The following is a 24792-nucleotide window of genomic DNA, read 5'->3' on the forward strand; positions in this document are numbered from 1 at the left end:
CACAAAACCACATTGATCCATATCTATCAATTTTGGCAACAATATTCCCAAACATTGCCATTCCGTTAGTCACTGTAGACGTAAACACTTTTATAATCATGGTTTAAAGTTGAAATGGGCCTACATGAAGCTGGATTTGATCTGTCTTTGATCGTTTTTTTTACTGTCTAAAGGTATTACAGCCACCATAGCCTTTTTTTTTTCCCCAGGATGTGGTGCTTCCCCTCCTTTTATAATACTGTTGAATCAAAACCTTCCAGGTCTTTGTTTCTTTTTTTCCCTCCTGGCTTCCAAACTTCCACTGGAATACCATATATTCCTAGAAACTATCCTGCAGATTGGTTATGCATCATCGTTTTTTTTTTTTTTTTTTCCCCTCATCTCCTCCTATCTTAACTGTTAAATGTTGAGCCTCATTTACGTTTACACTTGAGACACTTAAGAAGTCTTCCATAAATATTTACATTTGTGTGTGTTTTTTTTATTTCCCCATTTCTCGGCTTCATAAAATGTTTCATAAAATTTCTGAAATATCTGCAATATCAGTACAGAATCTGTTGTTATTTTTCTTGTTATAGACTTTTCTCAACAAATCTTTTTACGTTCTTGTCCGAGTTGTTGTGCTAAAAGTTTTTGTGCTCTGGATTCATAAAAAAAACAGTTGCTTAACAACAGTCTTTCTAAATGTTATCCAAGGTACTCCCTTATTTTCTCTTTGGCAACTGTCAGTTGTGCCTCCTCTTGCTCTGTGAGAATTACCCTTATTCTGTAATACTTGAACCTCTGTCAATCTCTAATTCTTGTTTCTTAACCTTATCAAAATGCAGGATCTTGAATTGGAAGCATCAAAGTACGCTGTTTCCAAAACAGACAATATCTAATCCTGGACTTGCCACCCTGCAGGACCAATGATAACACCTGTCTTTGTGTTCGTTTCAGTAGAGTATTCTGTTCAGCAATTTGCTGTAATTTTGGTTTTGTACCTTATCTGTATTGTGGATTTTGATGTTTCAGATTTGAGATGCTGCATTTCGGTGGGCTGATTCTCGGACTTGTGATAGTAAACCAGTATGAACACCATTTCTGCAAACTTTTTTTTCCTCAAGTATCCATCCAGCAAAGTCATCTTCTGATCTTTCTTCATAATCTTTGTTTTCATGAAGCAATGCATTAAGAATCTTGGTTGGAGCTTCTCTGTTGCTGTCCTACTGCCTTCTACAGGAAGCCTATCTCCAAGACTACCTGCAGAATAGGTTAATTTCCCTTGTGTGCGTTTTATTTAAATTTGTTTACTAGGGTAGAGCACTGGTCAAACCATGACTAATTACAGGTCAATCCAGGTTGCATGATAATGTAACAAAACCATGTAGAGTATACAAATAGCAATGGTTTACATTTAATGTGTAAGCATAGATAATTTAACAAACCGCATATGCATACAAAATCTAACAAACCAAATGTATTTACAGATGCATAATGGGAATTGAGACGTTTTAAGTTGGGGAATTAGAAGTGGTGGAGATAGAAGTGGTAGTTGTTAGGCTAGGAAACTGAATAGAGACTATTCTGATGAAAAAGGTATTAGATTGTACATGTAGTGGGTTTAAGGCAGTAATGGTGTACTAAGCTGATCTTGGCCAGGTCTCCAGTAGTCTGTATTGATACCTACTAGATTCCTGTAACAGTAGGCTGTGCCTAGTGAAACTAACCCTGTCAACAAAAAAATAAAAGTGGTGTGCTTGGTATGTCAGGAAAGTTGAAGAAAACTTGGTGTCATCCTTTTTTATAGAAGATTTTATTTATAAATATAAGAATTCAGGCTTTTAGATTTTGACCAGGTAGGGTCTTCTAGTTCCTTCCATCTAGATTTACCCTGCCGTAGCAGCTTCCAGAAAGAGATTTAAAAGGCAGGCGATAAAGTACTTCAGGTACTTCCACCAATGTCATTGCTTCATTTGTTGTAAAACCGGCAGCAGTCCAGTGCTGTGCTTGCCTGTTGGCAACAGACCTTTCCTGTTTATTTTCTGAGCAGCAGCACGAACTTGCAAAGGCCAGCATATGTCTAGTTTTTGTTTTGTGAGTGGCACACTTCTTCAGAACGTGCAGAAGTTCAGCTGTTGAAAGAAAAACAAGAGTAGCCCGGTTCTTTACTTAGAAAGTGAAGAATGCTTGCATATCATCGGATTCATGCTTGCCTGTACAATCTGATCATGAATCTACCTTGTCATATTAAAACATTGACATTACTTTTTGTGAAACTATAACTAACATGGCCTGCAACTGAACTTTCTTCATGTAAAAAAAAAATATATGAAAATGTTGATATTGCCAGAAAGGGTAGGTTTCTATTTGCGTTTATTAGCTTTGGGGGAATCTATTTAAAATTAACCGTCTGCACACAGAGTTATGCTCACAGTTTGCTGGTATTTTATTTTAAAAGGCAACCCTGCAAACTTGTTCAAGTCTAACTTCTGCAGCTGGCATTTCTCTGTGAGTTTCCTGTCTGTTGAAAGGATGCAAGTTTTTGTTGGTGAGGCTTGCCAAGAAGAGTTCATAATTATTAAAGATACTGGTGGTGGTGCTGCGGTAGTGTTGTCGCCTCACAGTAAAATGTCCTGTTTGATTTTCAGCTAGAGCGTCTTCTGTGTGGAGACATGCGTGAATGGGCGTACCTTCATTGAAGGTTGTGCATCAGGGCCGGCAACTCGGCACGTAAAAATCTACTGCCAATCATTAGCGTACTGGAGTTCCGCTGTGGCAACCCCTAACTGGGAAAAGCCAAAAGACTCAACAATAACTGTGATATCTTCTCAGAGAGCAGCTCTACAGTAGGTTTAGGACACTTTGCACAGAAGTACCAGATTCAAAGAGAACAGTGAATTACTACCTTTGACAGCTGCTAAGACTGTGGTGCACTCTTTAGAATGTTCTTGTTCTCAGGTGTAGTCGTTAGAAGGTGTCATCCACCGTTAATCTGCATCAGTCTATCGAGTTACCAGTGTTCTTTCCTAACTTTTCCAATAAAGCAGAGTTTAGGTTTCACCAGTTGGATGTGCACAGACAACTAAGATTCTACTTACACAGGACTAAGCATATTAGGAAGTCTGATCAACTGTTTGTGTCCTTCTCAAAAAACAGAACAGGTTGTCCTATTTCCAAGAGCGCAATTTCTAAATGGATCAAAGATTGTATTTCCTTTATCTATTCGTCAGCAGGCAGAAATTTACCTTTTCCCGTTAAAGCTCATTCTACCAGGACAGTGTCTACATCAATAGCGTACCATGCTAGGCTTTCATTGGATGATATTTGTGCTGCGGCCACTTGGGCTTCTCCGCACACCTTCATTACTCATTACAAGTTGGACGTGGCTTCTAGGGGCCGGGCTTCCTTTGGTTCCACGGTTCTCAGGAGTATTTTCCTATGAGCAGCCCAGGATAGAGTTGCTGGGGATGCTGTCCTGTGAGTAAAGAATGTAGGCGAGATAGGACCACATAACATCAGGTAGTTATGTACTCACCATAACGATCGATGTATGTGGTCCATCTCGCCTCACATTCTTACATACCCTCCCACCTGCCCCCTTCCTATAGGATTTGGAGGAAAAATTGGTTCTGAGAATCCTTCAATGTCAGTTTTTATTTCCTTTCAGGCTGGAGCTCCCTCCAGTGGCAGTTGTGTGCGTGGGGTGTGATTAGGATGGCTGCAAACTAGATCTGGGGCTAGGGCGCGGTGCATCTTGGGATACCCGGTTAGCCCAGCCAATTAGAGACTTTGTGCTAGAAAATAAGTTGGCCGAGTTGGAGCCGATTCTCTGCTCCGAACCCGTGAGTAAAGAATGCGAGGCGAGATGGACCACATACATCAATCATTATGGTGAGTACATAACTACCTGTTTTACTTTTTATGCCCTTTGTCCCACTGCATGAGAGTTGTCACCTTTGTTCTCAGTCATTTGACCCACTTGTTCCCTCATCTCTGAGTGATGAGAGTTGGTGGAGAGGTGCTGTCCATATAGGTAGCCATCAGTGGTGGTTTGAGAGATTTGCTGTTTAAGCCTTACATCCCCTGCACGCAGAGTTTTGCAAAGGAAAGGATATTGTAGTGAGCTGACCTTGCTGAGTATCTCTCAATTCTGTGCGGGGCTTTTCCTACAAGCAAGCTGCCCTGTCCATATTCACAGGTGCTGGTTTTCCCTGTCTTCTTTGGAGAAATTGCAACCCCCCCCCCACCATATGTTCACCGGATGCTTTCTACTCATTCCTCCCTGTGGAAGAGGTAAGCAGGTTACGCTGTTTCACTCCTTCCTCTCTCTCTCTGCCTGGCTCCTCCCCTGCTGAGGCCACTAATTGACCCCCAGTTAACTGCATTGTAGTCAGTGTTCCATCCCTCTACGTCATGGAGACTGGCTCCTGATTGTTGACAAAGATGGCTTTGCTCATCCATACCTGTATTTATGGAAAGTATTTAATTTTTGTTTGTTAAAATTTCAATTCATGGAAAGATCCTCCTTGATGAGTCCAGTATACCCTTCCACTGTACCCCCCTAGGCTTGGCTGACCCCATGATCTGGCCTTGGATGTTTTTGGCAAGTTGGTCATGTATATATTTTCACATAACTTGCTTCACAACAGTGGGGAAATAAGACTGGTTTTGGAAAAAATAATAAGAACAATTTCAATAATGATGATGTACCCACTACTATTGTCGAATTCTGCGATGAGAGCAATGATTTTTTAGGGGAAACTTCGTTTCCCCCACTTCGGAGATCAGAAAGGCTACAACAACGCCAACAGTCAAACCAGCAGATGAATTCACAAAATAATTTTGGTCAATAGTATCAGCAGAACAATCGTGGAACATACACGAGGGGGCGATATCAAGGACAGAGGGGATCGTGGAGGGGGAAGTATTAAACTCATACGATACACATGCCCCCATTTTATACCACAATAAAAAGGGTGACTTTGTAGTTTACAATTATTCAGACATTAACTTAGGAAATGATATATGTGATTTGTTATCTCGGGGCCAGACATTTGTCCCAAGTCAAAAATTGGACATTGTACAGAGCATAATTGATTTGACAATATTCACAAGAATATTAAATTTTAGACTTATGTTCAAGGATAGTGAAGAAATTGTAAAACCACTATATATCACTAGTTCCTTTAACCCGCCATTACACCCGACAATAGAATCATTTGAAAAAATGTGTGAATTGGATTTTAGATAAATTACGGGTAACAATTACAGTAATTTAGGATATAATTTATCTTAAACAGAAAAACACATGTTATTGGATTTAAGTAATATGGAAACATTCAGGTTTATAAAACCTGATAAGGGCGGGGGAATAACAGTTTTTAATGTTAGTGATCATAACCTAATCATGGAGAATATTTTAAACAGTAATACATATTCAATGAGTTCTAAAAATGAGATGAACACAGCCCATAGACGAATTAAGACCACCTTATATGATCTATTCATTGATGGGGACCTAACTGTAGATGAATTTAATTATTTAAAAATAGACCATCCTAGGACACCAGCATTTTTTGGAGTTCCAAAACTTCATAAAAGTATAGAACAACCACCTTTTAGACCAATAGTTGATGTGCAGGGGTCCATTACATACCCCATAGCAAAATTCATAGACAGCACTTTGAAGAAATTTATTCAGTCAGAAAAACATTTATTAAAAGACTCTTGGCATTTTTTGACAATAATGAATAATGTCGACTTTAATGAAAATGACATCTTGGTCACCATTGATGTGAAAGACCTTTATTCTACAATTACACATAATGAGGGTATTCACTGGTTTAATTGTTATCTGACTGAAAAAGGTTTAAGTCAAAACATAATTAACTTACATGATCAATTGTTAGATATTGTTTTGAAAAATAATTTTATATATTTTAATAAAAATATCTATCTTCAAAAAGAGGGGGTAGCAATGGGGTCCCCTTGCGGTGGTTTGTATGCTAACATAGTTATGTATATATGGGAACTTGAAAATGTTTTTTGTTCTGAATTTTTTAAATACTGTAAATTGTATTTACGCTTTTTAGACGATATTTTTATCTTATGGAACGGAAGTAAAGACATAATCAATGATTTTATAACTTACATAAACAACACAACGTCATTTTTAAAGTTTACAGTAAACTACAATGAAGAAATGATTTCATATCTAGATGTATTATTAAAAAAGGACAAAGACTGTTTCAAATCAGAAATATTTCGAAAAAAAACATATAGTAACACATTATTACATTACAGTAGCTGCCACCCGTTTACACAAAAGAAAGCCGTAATCAAAGGCCAATTCGTAAGGGCGGCAAGGATGGTGAGCAAATGGGACGATTTTTTAGATGAATGTGATTGTTTGTCTAACATGTTTCTCAATAGAGGGTACCCAGATTATTTAGTTACTAGTGTAATGGCTGAGGTAGCAACAAAACGCGAGAATTTAGTTTATAAACCTTTATTATGCCATAATAACGATGCAGTAACAGAATTATTATTTAATAATGCACCCTCTATTGTATCTGATAACCAACAAAATGATACAAGAAGGCAAACTACTCAAGAAAAAGAAAATATCAACAACAACAGTATCAATAAAGAACAGAAGTATAAGAGTTTATTTATAACAAAATATAGTCTCCATAGTAACAGGGTAAGAAACATTTTAGTAAAGAATTGGCAGGTCCTTATGAATGACATATCATTCCATAATGTTTTAGACGAAAAACCAACTATTATCTATAGAAAAGACAAGAATATAAAAAAACTTTTTTGAATCACAAAGGAAAATGGGGAGGGGAAGAACATTTAGATGTGGAAAATGTAAATATTGTAGATACGTTTTTGAAACTTCGGAAGTATTGATATCAAACACCAAGATAATCTTGAAACACAAAGCATGCTGCTCAACTGATAGAGTAGTATATTGTGGTCTTTGTATAAGTTGTCCAATGTTTTACGTGGGAAAGACTGAAAGGAAATTTAAGGAGAGAATAGGCGAACATGTTAGAGCCATCAGGGATGGATGTGAATTTAATGCACTGGCAAAACATAAAAATGTATCCCGAACATTCTTTCAAATTTGTAGCATTGGATGTAATAATACCAGATATTAGGGGCGGAGCATGGCAGCCCGTTTTGGAAAAATCAGAGTTGGAATGGCAATTGAGGTTAAATTCTAATAATTGGCCGGGAATGAATAATCACATTTCCATCAGTAGTATTCTAAAATTAAAATCATTATCACGGTAAAGATCATATACTCATGTAAAATAGAATACGTAAAACTTTACAATGAATATAAGGACAAAAGGAAAATTTTCATAGAATAGTTACATATCTACATTTATATATTAATTTAATTATTTATTATCTATTTATTGAATACATTAATTTCTTAAATGTCATGGTTTATATGGCATTCACATATTTTGTTTATATTCAATAATTTTGTCTATTTATTAACTATAAGTACATTATTAAGACATTCTATAAGATTCTTTATGTCTATATTCTTAACATAAACAAATCCCTGAATATTTTATTAATAACACAGATTTTAATTATTTATTTATTTTAAAATGCAAACAAATTCATTAGGTCCCACCATTATTAATTTAGGTTAACAAAATTTAAATAAAAACAACCAGGTTGCCATATTATTCATATACAATATATATATATATATATATATATATATATATATATATATATATATTCATATATAATATTTATTAATGTATATTATTCATATTTATTCATATTCATTCATATTCACATTTATTCATACTCACACTTATTCATACTTACTTATATTCATACACATTCATTCATATTCATTCATATTTATTCATTCATCCATTTATCTACTCATACAGTATAAATATAAGGATATCTTAACAAAAACGTTTATAGGAACCACGAATAGTTTCACATTATAATAAACAACTCGCAAACAGTACAAATTATACTTGTATGTGAATATCAACTTTTGGGCACCACTTTCTTTTGTCACTACTTCGTAGTGACAAATGTATCAGGAGTTATTTAGGGTTGAGATGTAACATAAATGCACCATACATCCTGTCGTTAAAATAGTGTAAAATAGCATAGGATGAACACTTAAAGACATAGAGTGTTTTTTAAAAAAAGTGTATATATACAAACATTGTGCACACAAAAACTCATTCTACGGAAATCAGGAAAATTAGATAAATTGTGAATGGAATTCATCTAGTGCAACAATATTGTTTTGTTATATACAGGGGTAGGTACGTTTAACATACTTAGACATTATGGTTTGGCATATTCACTTGTTATATTATATGTCATAGCACTGTATAACTATTCTATATCTTAAGCATTTCTGTCATTGTTCAACTTACAATTTCATCATACAGCTTTAAAAAGAACGTAACTTTAATTGATTAATTAACACCTTAAGTTATATATAGAATGAAAAACTGTTTGGTAACTGTTTGAAAAAGTTTGGCAGAGGCCAAACAAAAGCGCTTACGTATTGTGGATTTATTGGCATGTTTTTACTGTATCTATATTAAAGCTTGGACTTTTCAGCATTGGTGGATTATTTCCGTGGTTCCGGCCCCATTGTGCTGTGCTTTTTGGTTTTTGCTAGCAGCAAAGATGCCAAATCTTCATTGCGGTTGCTTAGTTTGGAGTATGCTTGTTTGTGGGTTGGAGAAAAGTACCAGGCTTAGAAGTTGGGCTTGCTTTATTTCGTTGTTGGATAGTTACACATGGTGTGATATCATACACACATCTGCTACCAGTCTTAAGAGATTCAGAGAAAGTACCCATTTATTATTGGTGGATAAGGTGAGACTAATATATCCGTTAGGGCATCCAGATTAATTAGATAATTTGGCAAGACCACCCTGGAACATTTTTTTTTTTTTTTTTTTTAACTTGCACATAACATTATTTACATCACCGTATGGTAAACATTTTAAAAATACAGTTGGTGTAAAATGGTTATACAAATCACCACAGAAAAGCATCAACCAGAAGTCACATACCATAAGGATATAGCTTATTTTACAACAGTCAGGTTAACTGTGATCGCAGAATACATGATCTGAGTAACATTTGACACGTTGCTTACCCTCTAGTAGTTAGTATTTATTTTGGGTCTTCTCAGCCTCTGCCTGTGTATAGCACTTGTCCTCTCCATTTACACTAACCCTTTTAAGTAAGGTAACTAGATCTTCTACCATTGGAGAGGTTTTGTTTCCACTTTTGTTCTACATTTTTTAGCTAGTGATAATAATATTGTATTAATAGAAACCCACACTGAAAATGGCATTGATACCCTGAATAAGCCTAACAGAAAAAGTGTAGGGAGCAGAGGTAAGTGGCTGTTCACAACTCCCTTTATCATTTCTTGTACATGGATTTGAACAGATAAAGGGTAGGGCAATCCTGAAACGCACATCACTAGTCCTCCAGAGCCAATGTTTCACACTTCTAACATACATCTGGAACCTTTGGGTACATTTGAGCTAGTTTGTAGGGGTATAAATAAACCTGTGTATACATTGCCACACAAAACATTGATAGAGTCTGAAGTTGGTAGCAAATCTTGATACAAATTGAAGGGCCACTTATTCCTTGCTGGTTATAGGAGCGTGAAATTCACTTTCCAGGCAAGCCTAAAACCCTCCGATACAGTAAGATACCAATTAGTATTCTTCTTGTATAAATGTCTGATTCTCTGAGTTATTTGTCTTATTGACAAAGACCCAATGACATGAAAGTTGTCGAATTCAGCAATCTCTCTGCGATTTAAGCATAGCCTGCAGGTGACCTTTCAGACAGTTAAGTAATAGTTTTACTAAGGATGCAGCATGAAATGGCTCTTAGAGCTGAGGTCAAGGCATGATAGTCTTGTGTTAGCAGTTGTTTCCAATATTGCAGATCTGGAAGTTTACCCAACTCGGCACAGGTCTCTTGTGTGTCCTAGCAAAAGGAGGATGAATATTTGAGCAGTATAAAAAATGCAGCCCAAGGGGTTACTCTGTGATGCTGTGGACCACCAGTATGCCTGAAAGTGTGAATGCATAATGAAACCATGAGAGAGGTGTGCACAGTCCTTATTCCTTTGAAGACACCAGTCGTACTACTCAGACCTGATAGAGCAGCTGTTTTCCAAACTGGAATGTAATCCGTTTGAGACATACCCCAAAAGGTCTTAAAATTCAGCAGCTTTGATGTACATCATCGAGCCCAGTAATCCCAAGAATTTACACCCAATACATTAACACCCTCCAAGATACCTTGTATGTCCCTGGACCTGTATAAAGTTCAATAAAATGGTACGAATCTGGGTGAGGACTTTAATTGAAAAAGAGCTGGGCAGGCCTTGGACTTGGTACAAAATGAGGGGCAAAATAAATCGGACCACTGCCTGGATCCACTGAGGAAGATCAGACAGATCAACTAATGTTTACCCACCAGGTCCTGTATTTTTATGGATCAGTCTTTCTAAATTAACATGGATGGTTTGGGAGACTAAATTTGCAAACAGCTGTCCTAAATTGTTAACGGCCTCCTGAATCCCTAGAAATATAGATCTTGTAAAATAAAATAGTTGGTGTGGGTATGTAATTAAGACAGAGGGACTGGGTTTTATGACTATTTAATCTTGTATGCTAAGATCTTCCCAAAGTCGAACAAAATATCCTTAAGTTTCTGTTTCAGGTTCTGAAAGATATCATCATAGATCTTCAGCAAGTAATGATAGTTCATACAGTCTAACTGTGATTTTCATAATTTTCATGACATAGGTTCAAGATATAGGTTAAATCTGAGAAAGGGAGCAACCTTGCTTAGTGCCTTAGGTGACTGGAAAGGAACGGGAAAGGTACAGGTGAAACTTAATGAAGGTTATTGCACTATGGTATAGGATACATTACACCTTGATTTAGATGCGAGGGAAGTCCCATCCTCCTGAAGACTGCCAAAAGAAAGGGCCAGTGCATCCTATCAAATGCCTTTTTTGCATCAAGGCTAAAGTCCGTGGTTTATGGCTTCTTTCTGCATCCTTAAGAAAGATATGTTTTCAGAAGGTAATTATGGGTTGAACACCATAGCAGAAAGTCCATCTGGTCTTGGTTTATATTGGGTTTGAAGTTCTTAATCCCGTTGGGATTTTCTTAATTCATATTCTTATGCAGTATTAAATATGCAATAATTACAGCAATCCTAAATATGCAGTAATAATTACCACGAAAAGTTTCCCATTTCTGTGCAATTTTTATGTGTAGTTAAAGTCTAAGACTATACTATGTGTCATGTCTGTAGTAACTGTTGGAATATGGATTGTCTGTCTGTGTGAAAATGCCTCCACTTTGAGGAGGAGTAAGGACATTTTATTCAGTGATGGACAAGTTGTATAATCTGAATGACATTAAGGTTTACTTTGACTTTTTGGTATAAATATTTTATAGTCCTGGTTCATCACAGATATGGGTGTGCATGATCCTGGACTAAAGGGGTCCTTATCAGGTTTCAAGATTAAGGATAAATCCACCTGACCCCATGAGGCTTTTGATTCAGTTTCATACAGCACCCCATTGTGTAGTGTAAGGAGGTGAGTTAAATCAGTCACCCCGCAAGCCAACATCTCCACAGAGAGGCCATCTGGACTGGGGGCTTTATCTTTTGGAAAAGAGTCCAATGCATTTTTGAGCTCTTGCAGCCCTAAAGGCCTGTCCAGGTTACCCAACGCCGCAAGACCATGGAGAGGGGATACAGATGAGTCCAGATATTGAGATTTGTCTTCCCCAACTCCCAGTGAATTGACCGAGTTATAGGCAGATTAGAAATAATGGGCTAGGCTGTCTAAAATATGAGATGGATATGTTTTCCCAGACCTCCTATCCCTGAGCTTGATTTAATTATTTATAGAAGTTAACAGGGGTGGAATACATGCATTATATTTAGTATATTTGAATTATGAAATATGTCTTTATTCATAATATCTGTGTGTGTTTATAAATTGTTTTAATTTATTGGTCCTGTAGAGGTTGGTTTGACAGTCAAGCTTAAGACTACTGGCATTCAAGAAACTGGTGAAGATGTTGAGTCCTCAGCTTGTACTTTCTCATTTGTAATTTAGTTAAGACTGATACTAAAATTTTGAAGCTGAATGACAAAATTATAAGTTATTTTTAGCACAGTGTGTCAATTTTGTTAAATAGAACTTGAATCTGTGCCTTCAGACTATTAAAAACCTTCAGTTGATAAACTTTTTTTTTTTTTTTTTCATTTTAGGCTCAGCAGTTGCTTTCTGCCTGTGAAGAAAAGATAGATGTTTCAAATGTTGAAGGATACAGTCACTTCATTCTGCAGCTAAGAGATGGCTTGAAAAATACCTCACATGAAACAGCAGCAAATCACAAAGTTGCAAAGGTAAGAGCACCTGAATTAAGCAAGGATCTGTGATTTCACTGTAGATGCTGTAAAGCCTAATGTTCAAATGCAGACCTGCATATTATAGAGGCGGTGTCAGAATACAGCCTTTAGTTAAAAATTATGACATCACTCCTTACTGCTTGCTATGTGCATACAAAGAACTGCCTTCTGGTTTTGTTCCTCTTTTTTTATATAGAGTCCATGGCTTTTTCTCTCACATTTTTTTAGATTGTATATTGCTTCTCATATCATTTGTTTTACTGTTAATGCAGGCATTACATCTGCTCAGTGGTGGTTATAAAATGGTACCAGCTATGGAAATCAAAATTTCTCTCTGAGCTGATCAAGTATTGTTTTGTTTGTGGAGCTTGTAGATGATGGTTCATTTTCTCTCCTTGCTGTCTTGTTACATGAGAATGCACATAAAAAGGTTCTTTTTTCTCTTTGAAAGAAAAAGTTTGGAAACTAGCCTTGATTTTAATATCTTTCCATGTTCTGTGTTATGTTTGAGTTTTAGCAGAATAGTTTGGTGGTGGTGGTAGCCTGCCTTAACAGTATTGCCCATGCTGCAGGACAATATCGTAAGAGTTACAAGGCAACTGAATTGTGGAGATATTCCTACCTTGCCAGCACCCATCCCTTAAGCCTTGCATTTCAGTTCACGGAAGGCCATTCCTGTCATACCAGGGTTGAATTGTGAATATCCAAACAATTGTCAAGCTTCTTTTTAAATGCAGTGTGTTCCACTGTTTAACTTGGAGAGGGAGCTTGTTGCAGAAAGGAGGTAGGCTGTGCATGACAAATTTATCTCTTCTTTTTAGTCTGCTTTACTTGCAGGAGTATATTAAGATTTCTGACCCTGTTAGCTGGACTGCCTGATTTTTTTTTTTTTTTTGTGGGGAGGGGTATGAGTTCTTGGACTTTTAGCTCTCTTGTAGCCCCATAAGGCACAGGTCACCTCTAATGAGTCTATCAGAAACTTGAGTACAAGAATAAAGTATCCAGCCTATGTTTGTAACTCGGATATTTTAGGCATTTAGTCATTTTAATTACAAGCTTCCGGGATCTTTCCAATTGCTTCATGTGCTTCACAAGGTATATCCCAAAAGGGGCACTCTGTTCAGTGGTGGGTCTAATCAAAGTGGAGTTCAAGAGATGACTTCTTTTGATTTGGAATAAATACTTTTTGCTAAGAGCTGTGTAAGGTCAAAGATTTCCTAACCACTGTTGGGTGATGGTCAGAGCTATCTACCCATGTGCTCATGTTTCTCATGACATTTCATTTTGATGTTGTGTGTTGTGTGTTGTCTGTACTGTAGGCTGGAGCTAGGGCTGCCTGCCAAAAGCTACCGTGTTGCACATTTTGGTGTTGAGCTTGAGCACATTTTAGTACACCAGCAATTGATGAGCAAGCTCATGCTGGAGTATGTCAGCGGGGGATTTGGTAACAATTTCCAGCTTACAGTTATCTGCAGACTTAATCAAAGATCCTTGTTAAGTGGAGGTCTGGTGAGTAGATGCGCAACAGCAGAGGTCCCAACACAGATCCAGCAAAAGTTTGCTGGTCACCTCATACTGTCAGAAGATGTACTCCTTACTCTTACTGTTGGGACCCCTGTCTCTAAGCTGTTTGACTATCCCACTAACCCCGCGTTTATAGCTCCTTCAACTTATGTTTGCATGTGGTATTGAATACCTTTTTTAAGGCAAGGTATACCTTTTTTTAGGCAAGGTTACACTGTTGACGGTCAAAGATGTCTACCATATTCATTAGGCAGGATCTACCCTTGACCAAGCCAGACTGCAGGGGGTGGGTCAAGTCTGAAAAGAGTTTTGATATTTTATTTTATTTATTTTATTTTACATTTGTTAACCGGAGGTGTCTGAGCCGAAAAGGCCCTTTTTCAGCAGAGGCCTGGGGAAAAAAGCTCCACAAAGAAAAAATACAGACACAGTTCTTTAGACATGATCAGTATACACACAAATTACAAGAGACATGTTTTTACAGTGGTATGCGGCACAAACAGTTACAGTGGAGAGAACAATCAAAAAAATATTAATTTTAAAAATAAAGGTAAGTAATAGATTTGTGGTGTACGGCTGAACTTTGGAACGTAGGTAGAATACATACGTAGTACACAGGTACAGTACATACATTGTAGATTAGCCAGTGTTTGTGAGTAAGATTGAAAAACTATTATCAATTGCTCTAAATTTAGTATGTATATGTTATCCGCTTTCACTAGCCTGGGGAGCAATCATGGCACTGCCAACTTTGCTTGAGATGTTGCCTGATGAGGTCTTTAAAAAGGAGGCTTTGGATGATGTGTTTTGAATGCTAGTAGGGACAGAGTTCCATTTTTTAGCCACCAAACTACTATATAGTGCATCTCCAAAGCTGTTGTAGCTGTTGGTGACTTCTAGTAGTAGTTTGCTTGATGATCTAAGAGGCCTTTTGGCTGAGTGATGTTGTACTAGGTTTTTGAGGGCAGGACACTTATTGGGGAGGTAATAGATAGAATGACAGAGGCAGAGCTGATTGTAGGTTAGGAGGTTGGGCAGTTCAAGCCAGTGGAGCTGTCTCAAAGCAGTACAGTGATGAGTTCTATATGAGCAATTTGCAGCAAAGCGGGCAGTTCTGTTATAGCAAGCTTCTATTTTGCTTAGTTCAGTTTTGTTGAGATTAGTCAGAATGGGAGATGCATAGAGCAGGGTGGATAGAAGTTGGGAGCGAGCAATGGCTGATCTTGTGTTGTTGGTAAGAAATGGTTTGATACGGTAGAGTGACCCCAGTTTGGCATGTACTTTTTTAATAGTTAAGTTCAGATGACTATCAAATTTTAGGTGGGAGTCTATGTTTATTCCCAATAGCTTAGCCTGTGCCACTGGGGCAATTGGAGTAGCATTTGTGGAGTAGATAGTGAATTGACTGTTAGTGTTTTTGTTAGAACTGGTTATAATCATAAGCTGAGTTTTCTTTGGATTGAGGATAAGTTGGGCTTTAGTAAGGTAGTTTTCAACGTCAGAGAATGCTAGTAGAGTTGTTTGCAGGAGGGTGAGAATGTTTTGTGCAGCACAGATTAAGGTAGTGTCATCTGCATACTGAATTATAGATGCATGCTGTGTGGAGGTCATTTGTGAAGACTGTGAATAGTAGTGGTCCTAAGATAGAACCCTGTGGGACTCCTATAGTTATGGGCAGCTGAGGAGAGAGAGAATTTTCCCATTTCACAGCTTGGTACCTGTCAGTTAAGTAGCTTTGGAACCAGGTAAGAGTGGAATTAGATAGATGATATTGGTTTAGTTTGTTTAGTAGGATTTGGTGTGAGACTGTGTCAAATGCTTTGGACATATCCAAAAAAAGAGTTGACACTTGCAGGCCTTCATTTCTGAGACGGTTTACTATGTCTGTGAAGCAGAGGAGAGCTGTAGTGGTACTATGGGCAGGTCTGAAACCATGCTGAGTAGGTGACAGGATGTTGCAGTCTAGGAGATAGTTTAGCATCTGGATATGGATGCATTTTTCTAGGATTTTGGCCAGGGGGGAGAGTAAAGCAATGGGTCTGTAGTTATTAAGTTCAGTGGAGGTCCCACCTTTATGTATGGGTGTAACATAGGATATTTTCCAGAGTTTGGGCTCATAGTTTTCAACAATTGATCTGTTTATGAGAGTGGAGACTGGGATAGCAATAGCATCTGCTGTGAGTTTCAAGAAATAGCTGGGGAGTAGGTCGGCTGCTGTTGATGAGGTTTTTAGTTTGGAGAGGATGCTTTTGATTGAAGTGGTGGAAACTGTTTTGAGGGTAAAGCTTGTATTAGTGTTATTTGTGTTGGGGAGGGGGGTAGTGAGGAAGGAACTGTCCTGTGATACTAAGGATAGAATTGAGTTCACAAAGTGGGAGTTGAATTGTGTTTCGATGGGAACTTTAGTGTCAGGGGTGGTTGGTTTGGGGTAGCCTTTTGGGTGGATTTTAGTAGCTGGTTTACATTTTTCCAAAATTTTTGCGGGTTGTGTTGGTATTTAGTTTGTAATGTTGTGTAGTAGGATTTTTTGTCCAGCCTAATGCATTTTTTTGCACGGTTGCGCAGTTCTTGGTACTTAGGCTTTGTGTTTCTTAGTTTTTTTGATAGTAACGACAGGCAGCGTCTCTGGACTTGAGGATTTGTTTGGTTTCTTTACTGAGCCAGGAGTTTGTCGAGGTTCTAACCTTGATTTTGCGCAATGGAGCGAAAGTGTCTAGGTGTTGTAGAAATGTTTTGTTGAAATATGCTACAGCCTGATCAAGTGGGAGGATTTTTAGGGGGGTCCAGTCATAGTAACACAGTAAAGTGTTGAGGACCTCGGGAGAGAATTTTTTTGTGTTTCTAGTGGATATATAGTTAGTGGTTTTGCATATGCTTGTTCTACTATGTATAAAGTATATTATGTTGTTGTCACTTAAGGTGTCTGGGAGACTGCCTGTGTGAGGGTACAATGTGGGGTTGCAAGTTAGGACCCAGTCAAGGATAGATTCCCTTTTAGATTTTTTTATCACACCTAGTTGGAATTTGGACTAGCTGATGGTAGCTATGGAGATTTATTAGATTACTTGGTGGTTCTGATATACAGGTGAACCAATCTAGGTTGAAGTCCCCCAGAATAAGGGTTTCTTGTGAGTATGTGGAAGAACACCAGGATAAGAAGTCTTCAAGGCTAGCAGGTGTATTACCAGGTGGAATATAGATCACAATTGTGGTGATGACCTTTTTAGGGTGAAGTTGAAGTTGTGAGATAAGTATGTCCCAATTATTGGGGGAGGGGTAGGAGTTTGGTAATTGATGGACAGTTAAGTTGGACTTGTAGAGTAAGGCAGTTCCACCCCTTTATGAAGTGGTCTGTCTTGTCTAATGATATTGTAGCCGGTAGGGAGAACTTCTGAGTTAGCTATGTTTTTATTTAGCCAGGTTTCTGTTAAAGCAACTATGTCTGGGGAGTAGTGTGCTATTGTGGCCTGGAGTTCAGGTATTTTATTTTTGATACTTCTAATATTAATATTTAGCATTAAAAGATGGTTGGTTTTGCTGCTGTTGTTGATTTGCCCAGGGATGAAGAAAGTGGGGGTGTTATGTTCTGACATTTGTGTTGGAGCAGTTTGTGTTGGACAGGATGGATTTGGGCCTGGGTTGGGTTGGATATCCCCACTTATGGTGAGCCTGGAGTTCAAATGGTTATACAGATGTTGGAGTTTGGTGAGGAGTGTGAGAAAGTGTTGTGTTTTTTTGGAGTAGGAATGAGAGCATATGTGTTTAGTTCTGAATTGGTCCGTTATGTAGTTCTTGAATAAGTGTGGGCAGATATTATTATAATGTGTGGTGTCTGTGTATGAGAGTGCATAATGCAGTGTTGTGCTACTAAGTTTATGGATATTGCTAGAGTGATAACTTGTGGTGTTGTAAAGAATTATGAGAAGACAGACTAGATTTAGTTGTGTGATAGTCATGGTTATAAAGTTTATGTTGTTTCTAGGTGGGGGGTCTGAATAGGAATTATAGGGTTGCACTATATGTGGATTGGGAAGTAGTGTGGATGATGCAAAAAAATGCCTAGTGGGAATGAGAGTGATTGGGAGTATTTTGTGTGGAGCAAGTTGGTGTGGTTTAATGTGATATGACTTGAGGAGCTGTGATTGGTGGAGGTGATGTGAGGGTGAGCTGTGGGTGTGGTTATGATTACTATAAATGTAGAGGTAGTGGGGCTGGGAGAGAATAGGTGGCCAGGGCAAGGGAGTGGAGAGAGCCCGAGCGTTAGCGAGGGCGAACAGAGCGGGGCAGAGCCAGAGCCAACCAAGGCAAGAGAAAAAAGTAGGTATTACTTTACAAATCTGAACACTTTTAAAACAAATTCCTGAGGTCTAATGGCTTACCGGCTAGCAGAATGTAATTGCTGAAGAGCACTTGTGTCATGGTGGGAGACTAGAAATTTAAAGATGGCTCCATGCTCAGCAGGATTCTAATATAGACTTTGTATTGGGGGAGGGAGATAGCACAAGGGGTGTAAACCAGGTGGAATGCAAAGAAACCAGAGAGGTAATCAGTGGAAATCAGTGAAGGCCTCAGAGAGGGTAAGTAATAATTCAAACTACCTGTAAAGTGAAGGAGAGAAGAGACAGCAAAGTTTATTAAGGTTGGGAGTGTGTCCTTTACATTGACTTGCTGATTAGTAACCAGTTTGTGCACAGATTATAGTAGGGAGATACATTAGCAATGATAGAGATGCAAATAAACAGGTGATCCTCCAAGTGATACAAACTAAGGCAGAAAGAACTGAGAGGGCTGCTTGATGGTTAATTTAATTTAGTCACAGGGATGTGAATTAAATCTATACTGTCTATTGGACAGTTAGAATTACTGTACTATCGGGGGGGGGGGACGACGACACAAGGCTACAACAGTCAGTTTTATTAGCAAGCTGCGAACTACTAAGAAATACTGCTAATGTAATAGCTTCACTCTCATAAAACAATACAAGTAGAATGCCTGGGTGGACTGACCCTGCTCTTGAGGCTCAAAATGTATATCCTTGTTTAGTTTGCAATACTGATTCCTTTTTACACTGTATAGATGGAGTGGTAGCCGCAGACTGCAGATTTGCTTGAGTGTGCTACTGTATAGATGGAGTGGTAGCCGCAGACTGCAGATTTGCTTTAGTGTGCTCCTGCTCTTGAGGCTCAAAATGTATATCCTTGTTTAGTTTGCAATACTGATTCCTTCTTACACTGTATAGATGGAGTGGTAGCCACAGACTGCAGATTTGCTTGAGTGTGCTCCTGCTCTTGAGACTCAAAATGTATATCCTTGTTTAGTTTGCAATACTGATTCCTTCTTACACTGTATAGATGGAGTGGTAGCCGCAGACTGCAGATTTGCTTGAGTGTGCTCGGCTAGCAGAATGTAATTGCTGAAGAGCACTTGTGTCCTGGTGGGAGAAAAATCAGCCGTTCATTAGACAAATCAATTCCACCTGCTGCTATAGACATAGCAACCCCACTTCCTATATCATAGGTAACTAAGTCAGTTATATGTTCCAGGGCTTTACATATAAGGCTTCTTAGGTGGACTGATGGGTCTGTTGGGGAGCCACCACTGTGGAGTGGCAGCAGCTGTGTTCCCCTTCCTTGGGACAAAGCCAGTTGCTAGGATCAGGTTGAAGATTCTGTGATGCACTTCTGTAGTACAACACCAGTTAGATAGTTAGTTAGATTCTTTGCTGAAGATTCCTTAATGATACTGCTGTTCATGTTGTGTTTATTGTGGTTAGCATTTGTAGACGTGCAAATTGCCATCTCTTTTGAATTCGGAGATTGTAAAGGATGTCAACATAATGTTTGGTACCTTCCTAATGTAAAAACAATCTGTGCTGTCTGATTCAGCACCAAAGTATGTTTTGAACCATCCTTGTTCAGACTTGCAGTATTATCCATTAATGTCTTCACTGTAAGCCTTTATGTTGTGGGTTACAGTCCATGTATGGAGGCTGTTATTTGCAAGTTGTGCTTTACATATTAGACGTGCCTTCTCTTTGGTTTCCTAAACTGCCATTTCCAACAGACAATGTGTATGACTGGTGTTTTTTAGGCTTGCCCAGCTTTTTTGCACCAGGGTATAGTTTGGTATTGTATGATTTTTTTTTTAAATCTCCAAGAAAAACTTCTTTGGGCCGACGACCAGAGGGTTGAGATGATTTTTGATGCAAAGACGATGTAGCAGATGTTCATTGATTTCTGAGTTCCAGGTCAAATTTCCCAGCAATGATTTTATTTTTTCCCTGTAATTGAATATCATGCTGGAAGGCATCATTTTCAGGAACAATGAAGGACTGTTTTTCATTCTTAGTTTGTAAAAGCAAAGTATTTTTATGATTCTCTGAAGTTGTTTTTTGCTGCCATGCAAAAACTGTGTATTGGTTGTAAAATGACTGAAGACATTTGGATTGTGGGAGATGTGAAATTATATCAAAAACAGTTTGAAAGCAAAATGTTAATTGTCTTGATAACATCAGTACTTTTCTGTCATGAGCTGTCTCATTAGAATGTGCCTCATATTGAGATGGTGCACTACCTTTGACATTCACTCATACCCCAAAGAGATGTCAGTGGTTATTTAACAGTGGACGCGTAACATGCCTTTGGTTTCACATAAAGCTTATGCTTCAAAAATGGCCAAAATGTCAAAATAAAAAAATATGGCATACTAGCTACTTTATTTCATTAAATTTAGTATATCATCCTGTTGCTGTTGGACATATGTACAATGCTCCAAGTCGTATCAGTGCTTCTGTAACAGTGACTTGTAATTGATATGTTCTGTCATAGACAGTATTCCGCCTCACCTTTTCTTAAAATGTAGCCGCCTTCTGTGCACCTTTTTGAGGTTTTATTGTGAGGAAATTAAGATACTGATAACAGCAATGAATTTCAGACAGTTGCTAATGGACTTGTATGTTGGCCACCTGATAAACTACATCAGTAGCCATTGCTAGTGATCATGTAATTGACTGCTGTTTCACATACAGCCTGCTTCCCTACCTCCTAAAAAATTGACAGCTTCTATATACCAGTCTACTGTTGGGATTGTGACGAAAGTGAAAGAAAATAAATGACTGTCGTAATGCATTTCGTTTTACTGATCTCTGAGCACTTGTAGCTTCCCTTTGCTTTCACCCACAAACAGACCACCACTTTTGGTGATCACTTCCTGTATGTAATCACCAGGAAGCAGCAGAAATTGTGGTAACAATATGCTTTAACTTGTTGCTACAGTCTTCCCCACCATTTCTACCACAATCATCGTAATTAAATGTATGCCCCTGTGGCAAGAGATGGTGGTAGGATGTGTGCCTGCTTGTTGGCCTTATGAGGCAGCCTATCCTCTACTCCTGGGATCACCCCTTTCCATCCTCATTAGTTGTTCTGAGCTGCATTGTAGCACTCCAAGGGGAAGTATACCTTTGCATGGCATACTCCCTTTGCTTGCAGTGCAGATGCACTTGATAGCAAGCCATGGGTATGTTCAAACTTTAGTGGGTTTAGTACGTAGTGATCCTGCTAGATATTATCTGTATGGAGAGCCAGAGTGGTCTCCCACCCCACAGGATGAGTGAACAGTGCCCATGCACTCACATCCTACGTGGCCAGCTTCTCTAAACGCCCACCTACCTCATAGTGAGGGGTTTATAATGATAGTGCCACAGAATTTGCCGTTTGTAACATATTTCCTTGTTTACAAGCCTTAGCATCAGTTTTAATGTGTTGTTAAATGTTCATTGCATTTATTTTATCTGTAGAAAAGTTGTATATTTTCTTAACAGAGCTGTATACGTAGTGTGACATCACAGTTGCTGAGTTTGTGCTCTGAATATGATTTATCAGGTAATTTGTTTTTGTGCTGTCCTATCTTCTTTTCTTTCATCATAGGCTGCATTACAGTTTTATTTAGGGTTCTGTTTAAAGCTTCTCAGTATACTTTTACTCTTTCTGATGCAAAGTACTGAAATAACTATTTCTTCTTCTTTCGGCTTTTTCCCGGTTAGGGGTCGCCACAGTGGATCACCTGTCCACTCATTATTGGCAGTGGAGTGTTACGCTGTTGAGTTGCCAGCCCGGTGCGCCCAACCTTCCACAGAAGGCACACACATGCACGCACTCACACCTAGGGCCAGTTTAGTGTGTCCGATCCACCTACAGCATGTCTTTGGGATGTGGGAGTAAACCGGAGCGCCCGGAGGAAACTCGTGACCACAGGGAGGACATGCAGACTCCGCACAGAAGACACCCCAGCCGAGGATCGAACCAGAGAACCTCTTGCTGTGAGGTGACAATGCTAACCGCTGCACCACCATGGCTGCCCCACTGAAATAACTATTCCTAGGCTGGTTAAATTGCTAAATTTAACTCTTGTGGTGGTTTTTTTTGCAAATTTTTTTTTTTACAATTTTTCACTAATTTATATGACTGTGTGTGTGACTGCAGTATGAGGGTCTGTGTCAGAAGTCTGCTTTCACAAAAGCAGTTTGTGTGGCTTTTGGTTTTTAATATTTGGAGTACTGTATTTATTTGTAAATTGCGTTTTTCTCTTACATTGTGCTGAGTATTCATGACATATGTGATTAAAATAAAGAAAATTTTAAACATCACTAAAAAAATAAAATTCTGAGCATACTTGATTGTTGCCTGAACACTAGTTGATAGCTGTATTACGTAGTGATGCCACCATTTTAAAGGTTGATCCAATCATCCAACACTACTATTGTACAATTTTTTTTTTTTTTTTTTACTGTTTTAATCTGGTTAAAGCTTTTTGATTTGAATTTGATTCTTGTTAAAATAAATCCCGGCAAACTAATAATAAACTGCCTTATTTTTTCGGCGGAGTTTATATATTAAAAAAAAAAAAAAAAAAAAAAAAAAAAAAAAGGTTCTGATCACTTGGTTTATTGCGGCATTTATGTATGTTTTTCATATTGATCACTGATGTGGTAGGATAAGCTTCATGGGTTACGTCTTGCGTAGGATATAACAGCAGGACAGCTTCCAGAGCTTTGGGGTACTTCCCACATGCCCAAACTGTTAGGCAGCTTGAGCTGAGTTGACTAAAAAGACAGATTTTGGCACCAAGCCCTTCAGAGCTTTCCTGCCACTGCGAAGAGCACTTCTATGTGGACTTGTGAGGATCATCAGTCTGCTAATTACTGGACAGGTAAGTTCCCTTTGGGAAAAACCTTGCACATTCCTTTTTTATGTATTTATTTATTTAAACACATTTATTGAATTATCACTTTGGAAGAAATGGAAACAGTTGATCTGCTGTGGCGATCCCTAATGTGAGCAGCTGAAAGAAGAAGTCTGAATTACCACTTGTGACATAGGAAAATTTACATTTATAGAAAAGCAATCAAACTGTATTAACAAGTTCATGTTTGCAAACATATTATACTTCACATATATTGCTGTACATCATATAACCTAAGCAACATTACATAAACTATTCAATTCTTGCCTTTTTTTAATAAGAAAAATCTTTATTAAACCATCACTTACGACACAGACAATCCTACATTTATATGAATGAAAACAAACCATACAGTCGTAGTTGCAAGCATTTTACATCACAAACCATACTGACACTCCCAGTTGCAAACATTACACATCACTTTTAATCTACCCATTAATTTTCAGTCAAACATTACATAGCTCATTTAAGTTCTGCCTTCTTTTAAACCTCATTCCCCCCTGTATGTATTGTTCCCACATTTCCCATTTTTCTATGTAGTTTGCTGCTATCTTTTCCCAAACATTTCAATCCCAGTTTTACCTCTTTTACTATATTCACTACTTCTAGTATAGTTGGTTTAGATTTTGATTTCCATTTTCTAGTAATTGCTTTTTGGCAGCCACCATAATTAGACACAGCAAGGCCTTACCATGTCTAGACAATTCGATTCTGTGTCACAGCTCAGAAAAATAATCTCCCTCATGGGTTCATAGGTTGGTACTAGGCTATTGACCCTAGGGCCTATACAAGCCTAGCCATAACAATTCCCTGGCTATTTCTTCCCACACTATTTACTTCCATGGACCCCTGTCTAGCAGGGCGACTGTCGTGATCTCTGGGCTGAATTTCCTTTCTCCCATCCAGTCATCTAGTTTCCTTTTGAAGAGGGCCAAAGAGGTGCTCTGCTTGACATGTATTGGGCAGTTTTTTCCAGAGTCTGGGGAGTCTCTGGGTCAGGAACCTATCCCTCCAGCATATTTTGTTTATTTTGATGACAAGGTTTAGATCCCTGGAGCGTGTGGCTCTGAGGGGTTGGGATTTCTTTAAGTGTAGCATGTCCAATAGCTCTGGGTTTGACATGGCCTTGTATGTTAGGCAGAGATTGCCTCTGAGTAGACGATATGCGACAGAGTATAGCTGGAGTTTTTTAAGGCAGTCAACATAGGGCATCTGCTTTAGGCCTGTGATTCTTTTAGTGAGGTATTTCTGCGGCCTTTCCAGTTGTTGCAGATGTCTTGAGAGGTACATACCAAATGGGGCGTTGTATTCTATAATGGGTCTAACGAGGGATGAGTACAGTGGGTCAATGACCTCCTTTTTTCTGGATGAAAAGCCCTTAGTGATGAGGTGTGCCACATAGAAGAATTTTCTGACTGTTGTGGCAATGTGGTTATTGAAAGTGAGACCACTGTCCACCTGTGTCCCTAAGTCTCTTATCACACTTTCGGTGTTTAGTGTACTGCCACCTATGTGGTAATTCAGGGGTACATGTTTTTTCCCAACGGGGATAATTATACA

General features: G+C 38.4%; 1 protein-coding gene across 8 annotated transcripts in view; it reads left to right on the forward strand.

Moving 5' to 3' along the window:
• The window catches only part of BIRC6 (baculoviral IAP repeat containing 6), a 4524268-nt gene that overhangs the window by 75224 nt on the left and 4424252 nt on the right, over window positions 1–24792 (forward strand). For all 8 annotated transcript variants that reach the window (XM_044058419.1, XM_044058463.1, XM_044058448.1 and 5 more), the window contains exon 3: window positions 12325–12462. In XM_044058419.1, the coding sequence (XP_043914354.1) occupies window positions 12325–12462 (138 nt within the window). The remainder of the gene's footprint in view (window positions 1–12324; window positions 12463–24792) is intronic.

This window comes from Protopterus annectens, chromosome 1.part2 (assembly GCF_019279795.1).
Source record: "Protopterus annectens isolate FY-2018-M chromosome 1.part2, PAN1.0, whole genome shotgun sequence".
In the NCBI taxonomy this organism is placed as follows: Eukaryota; Metazoa; Chordata; order Ceratodontiformes; family Protopteridae; genus Protopterus; species Protopterus annectens.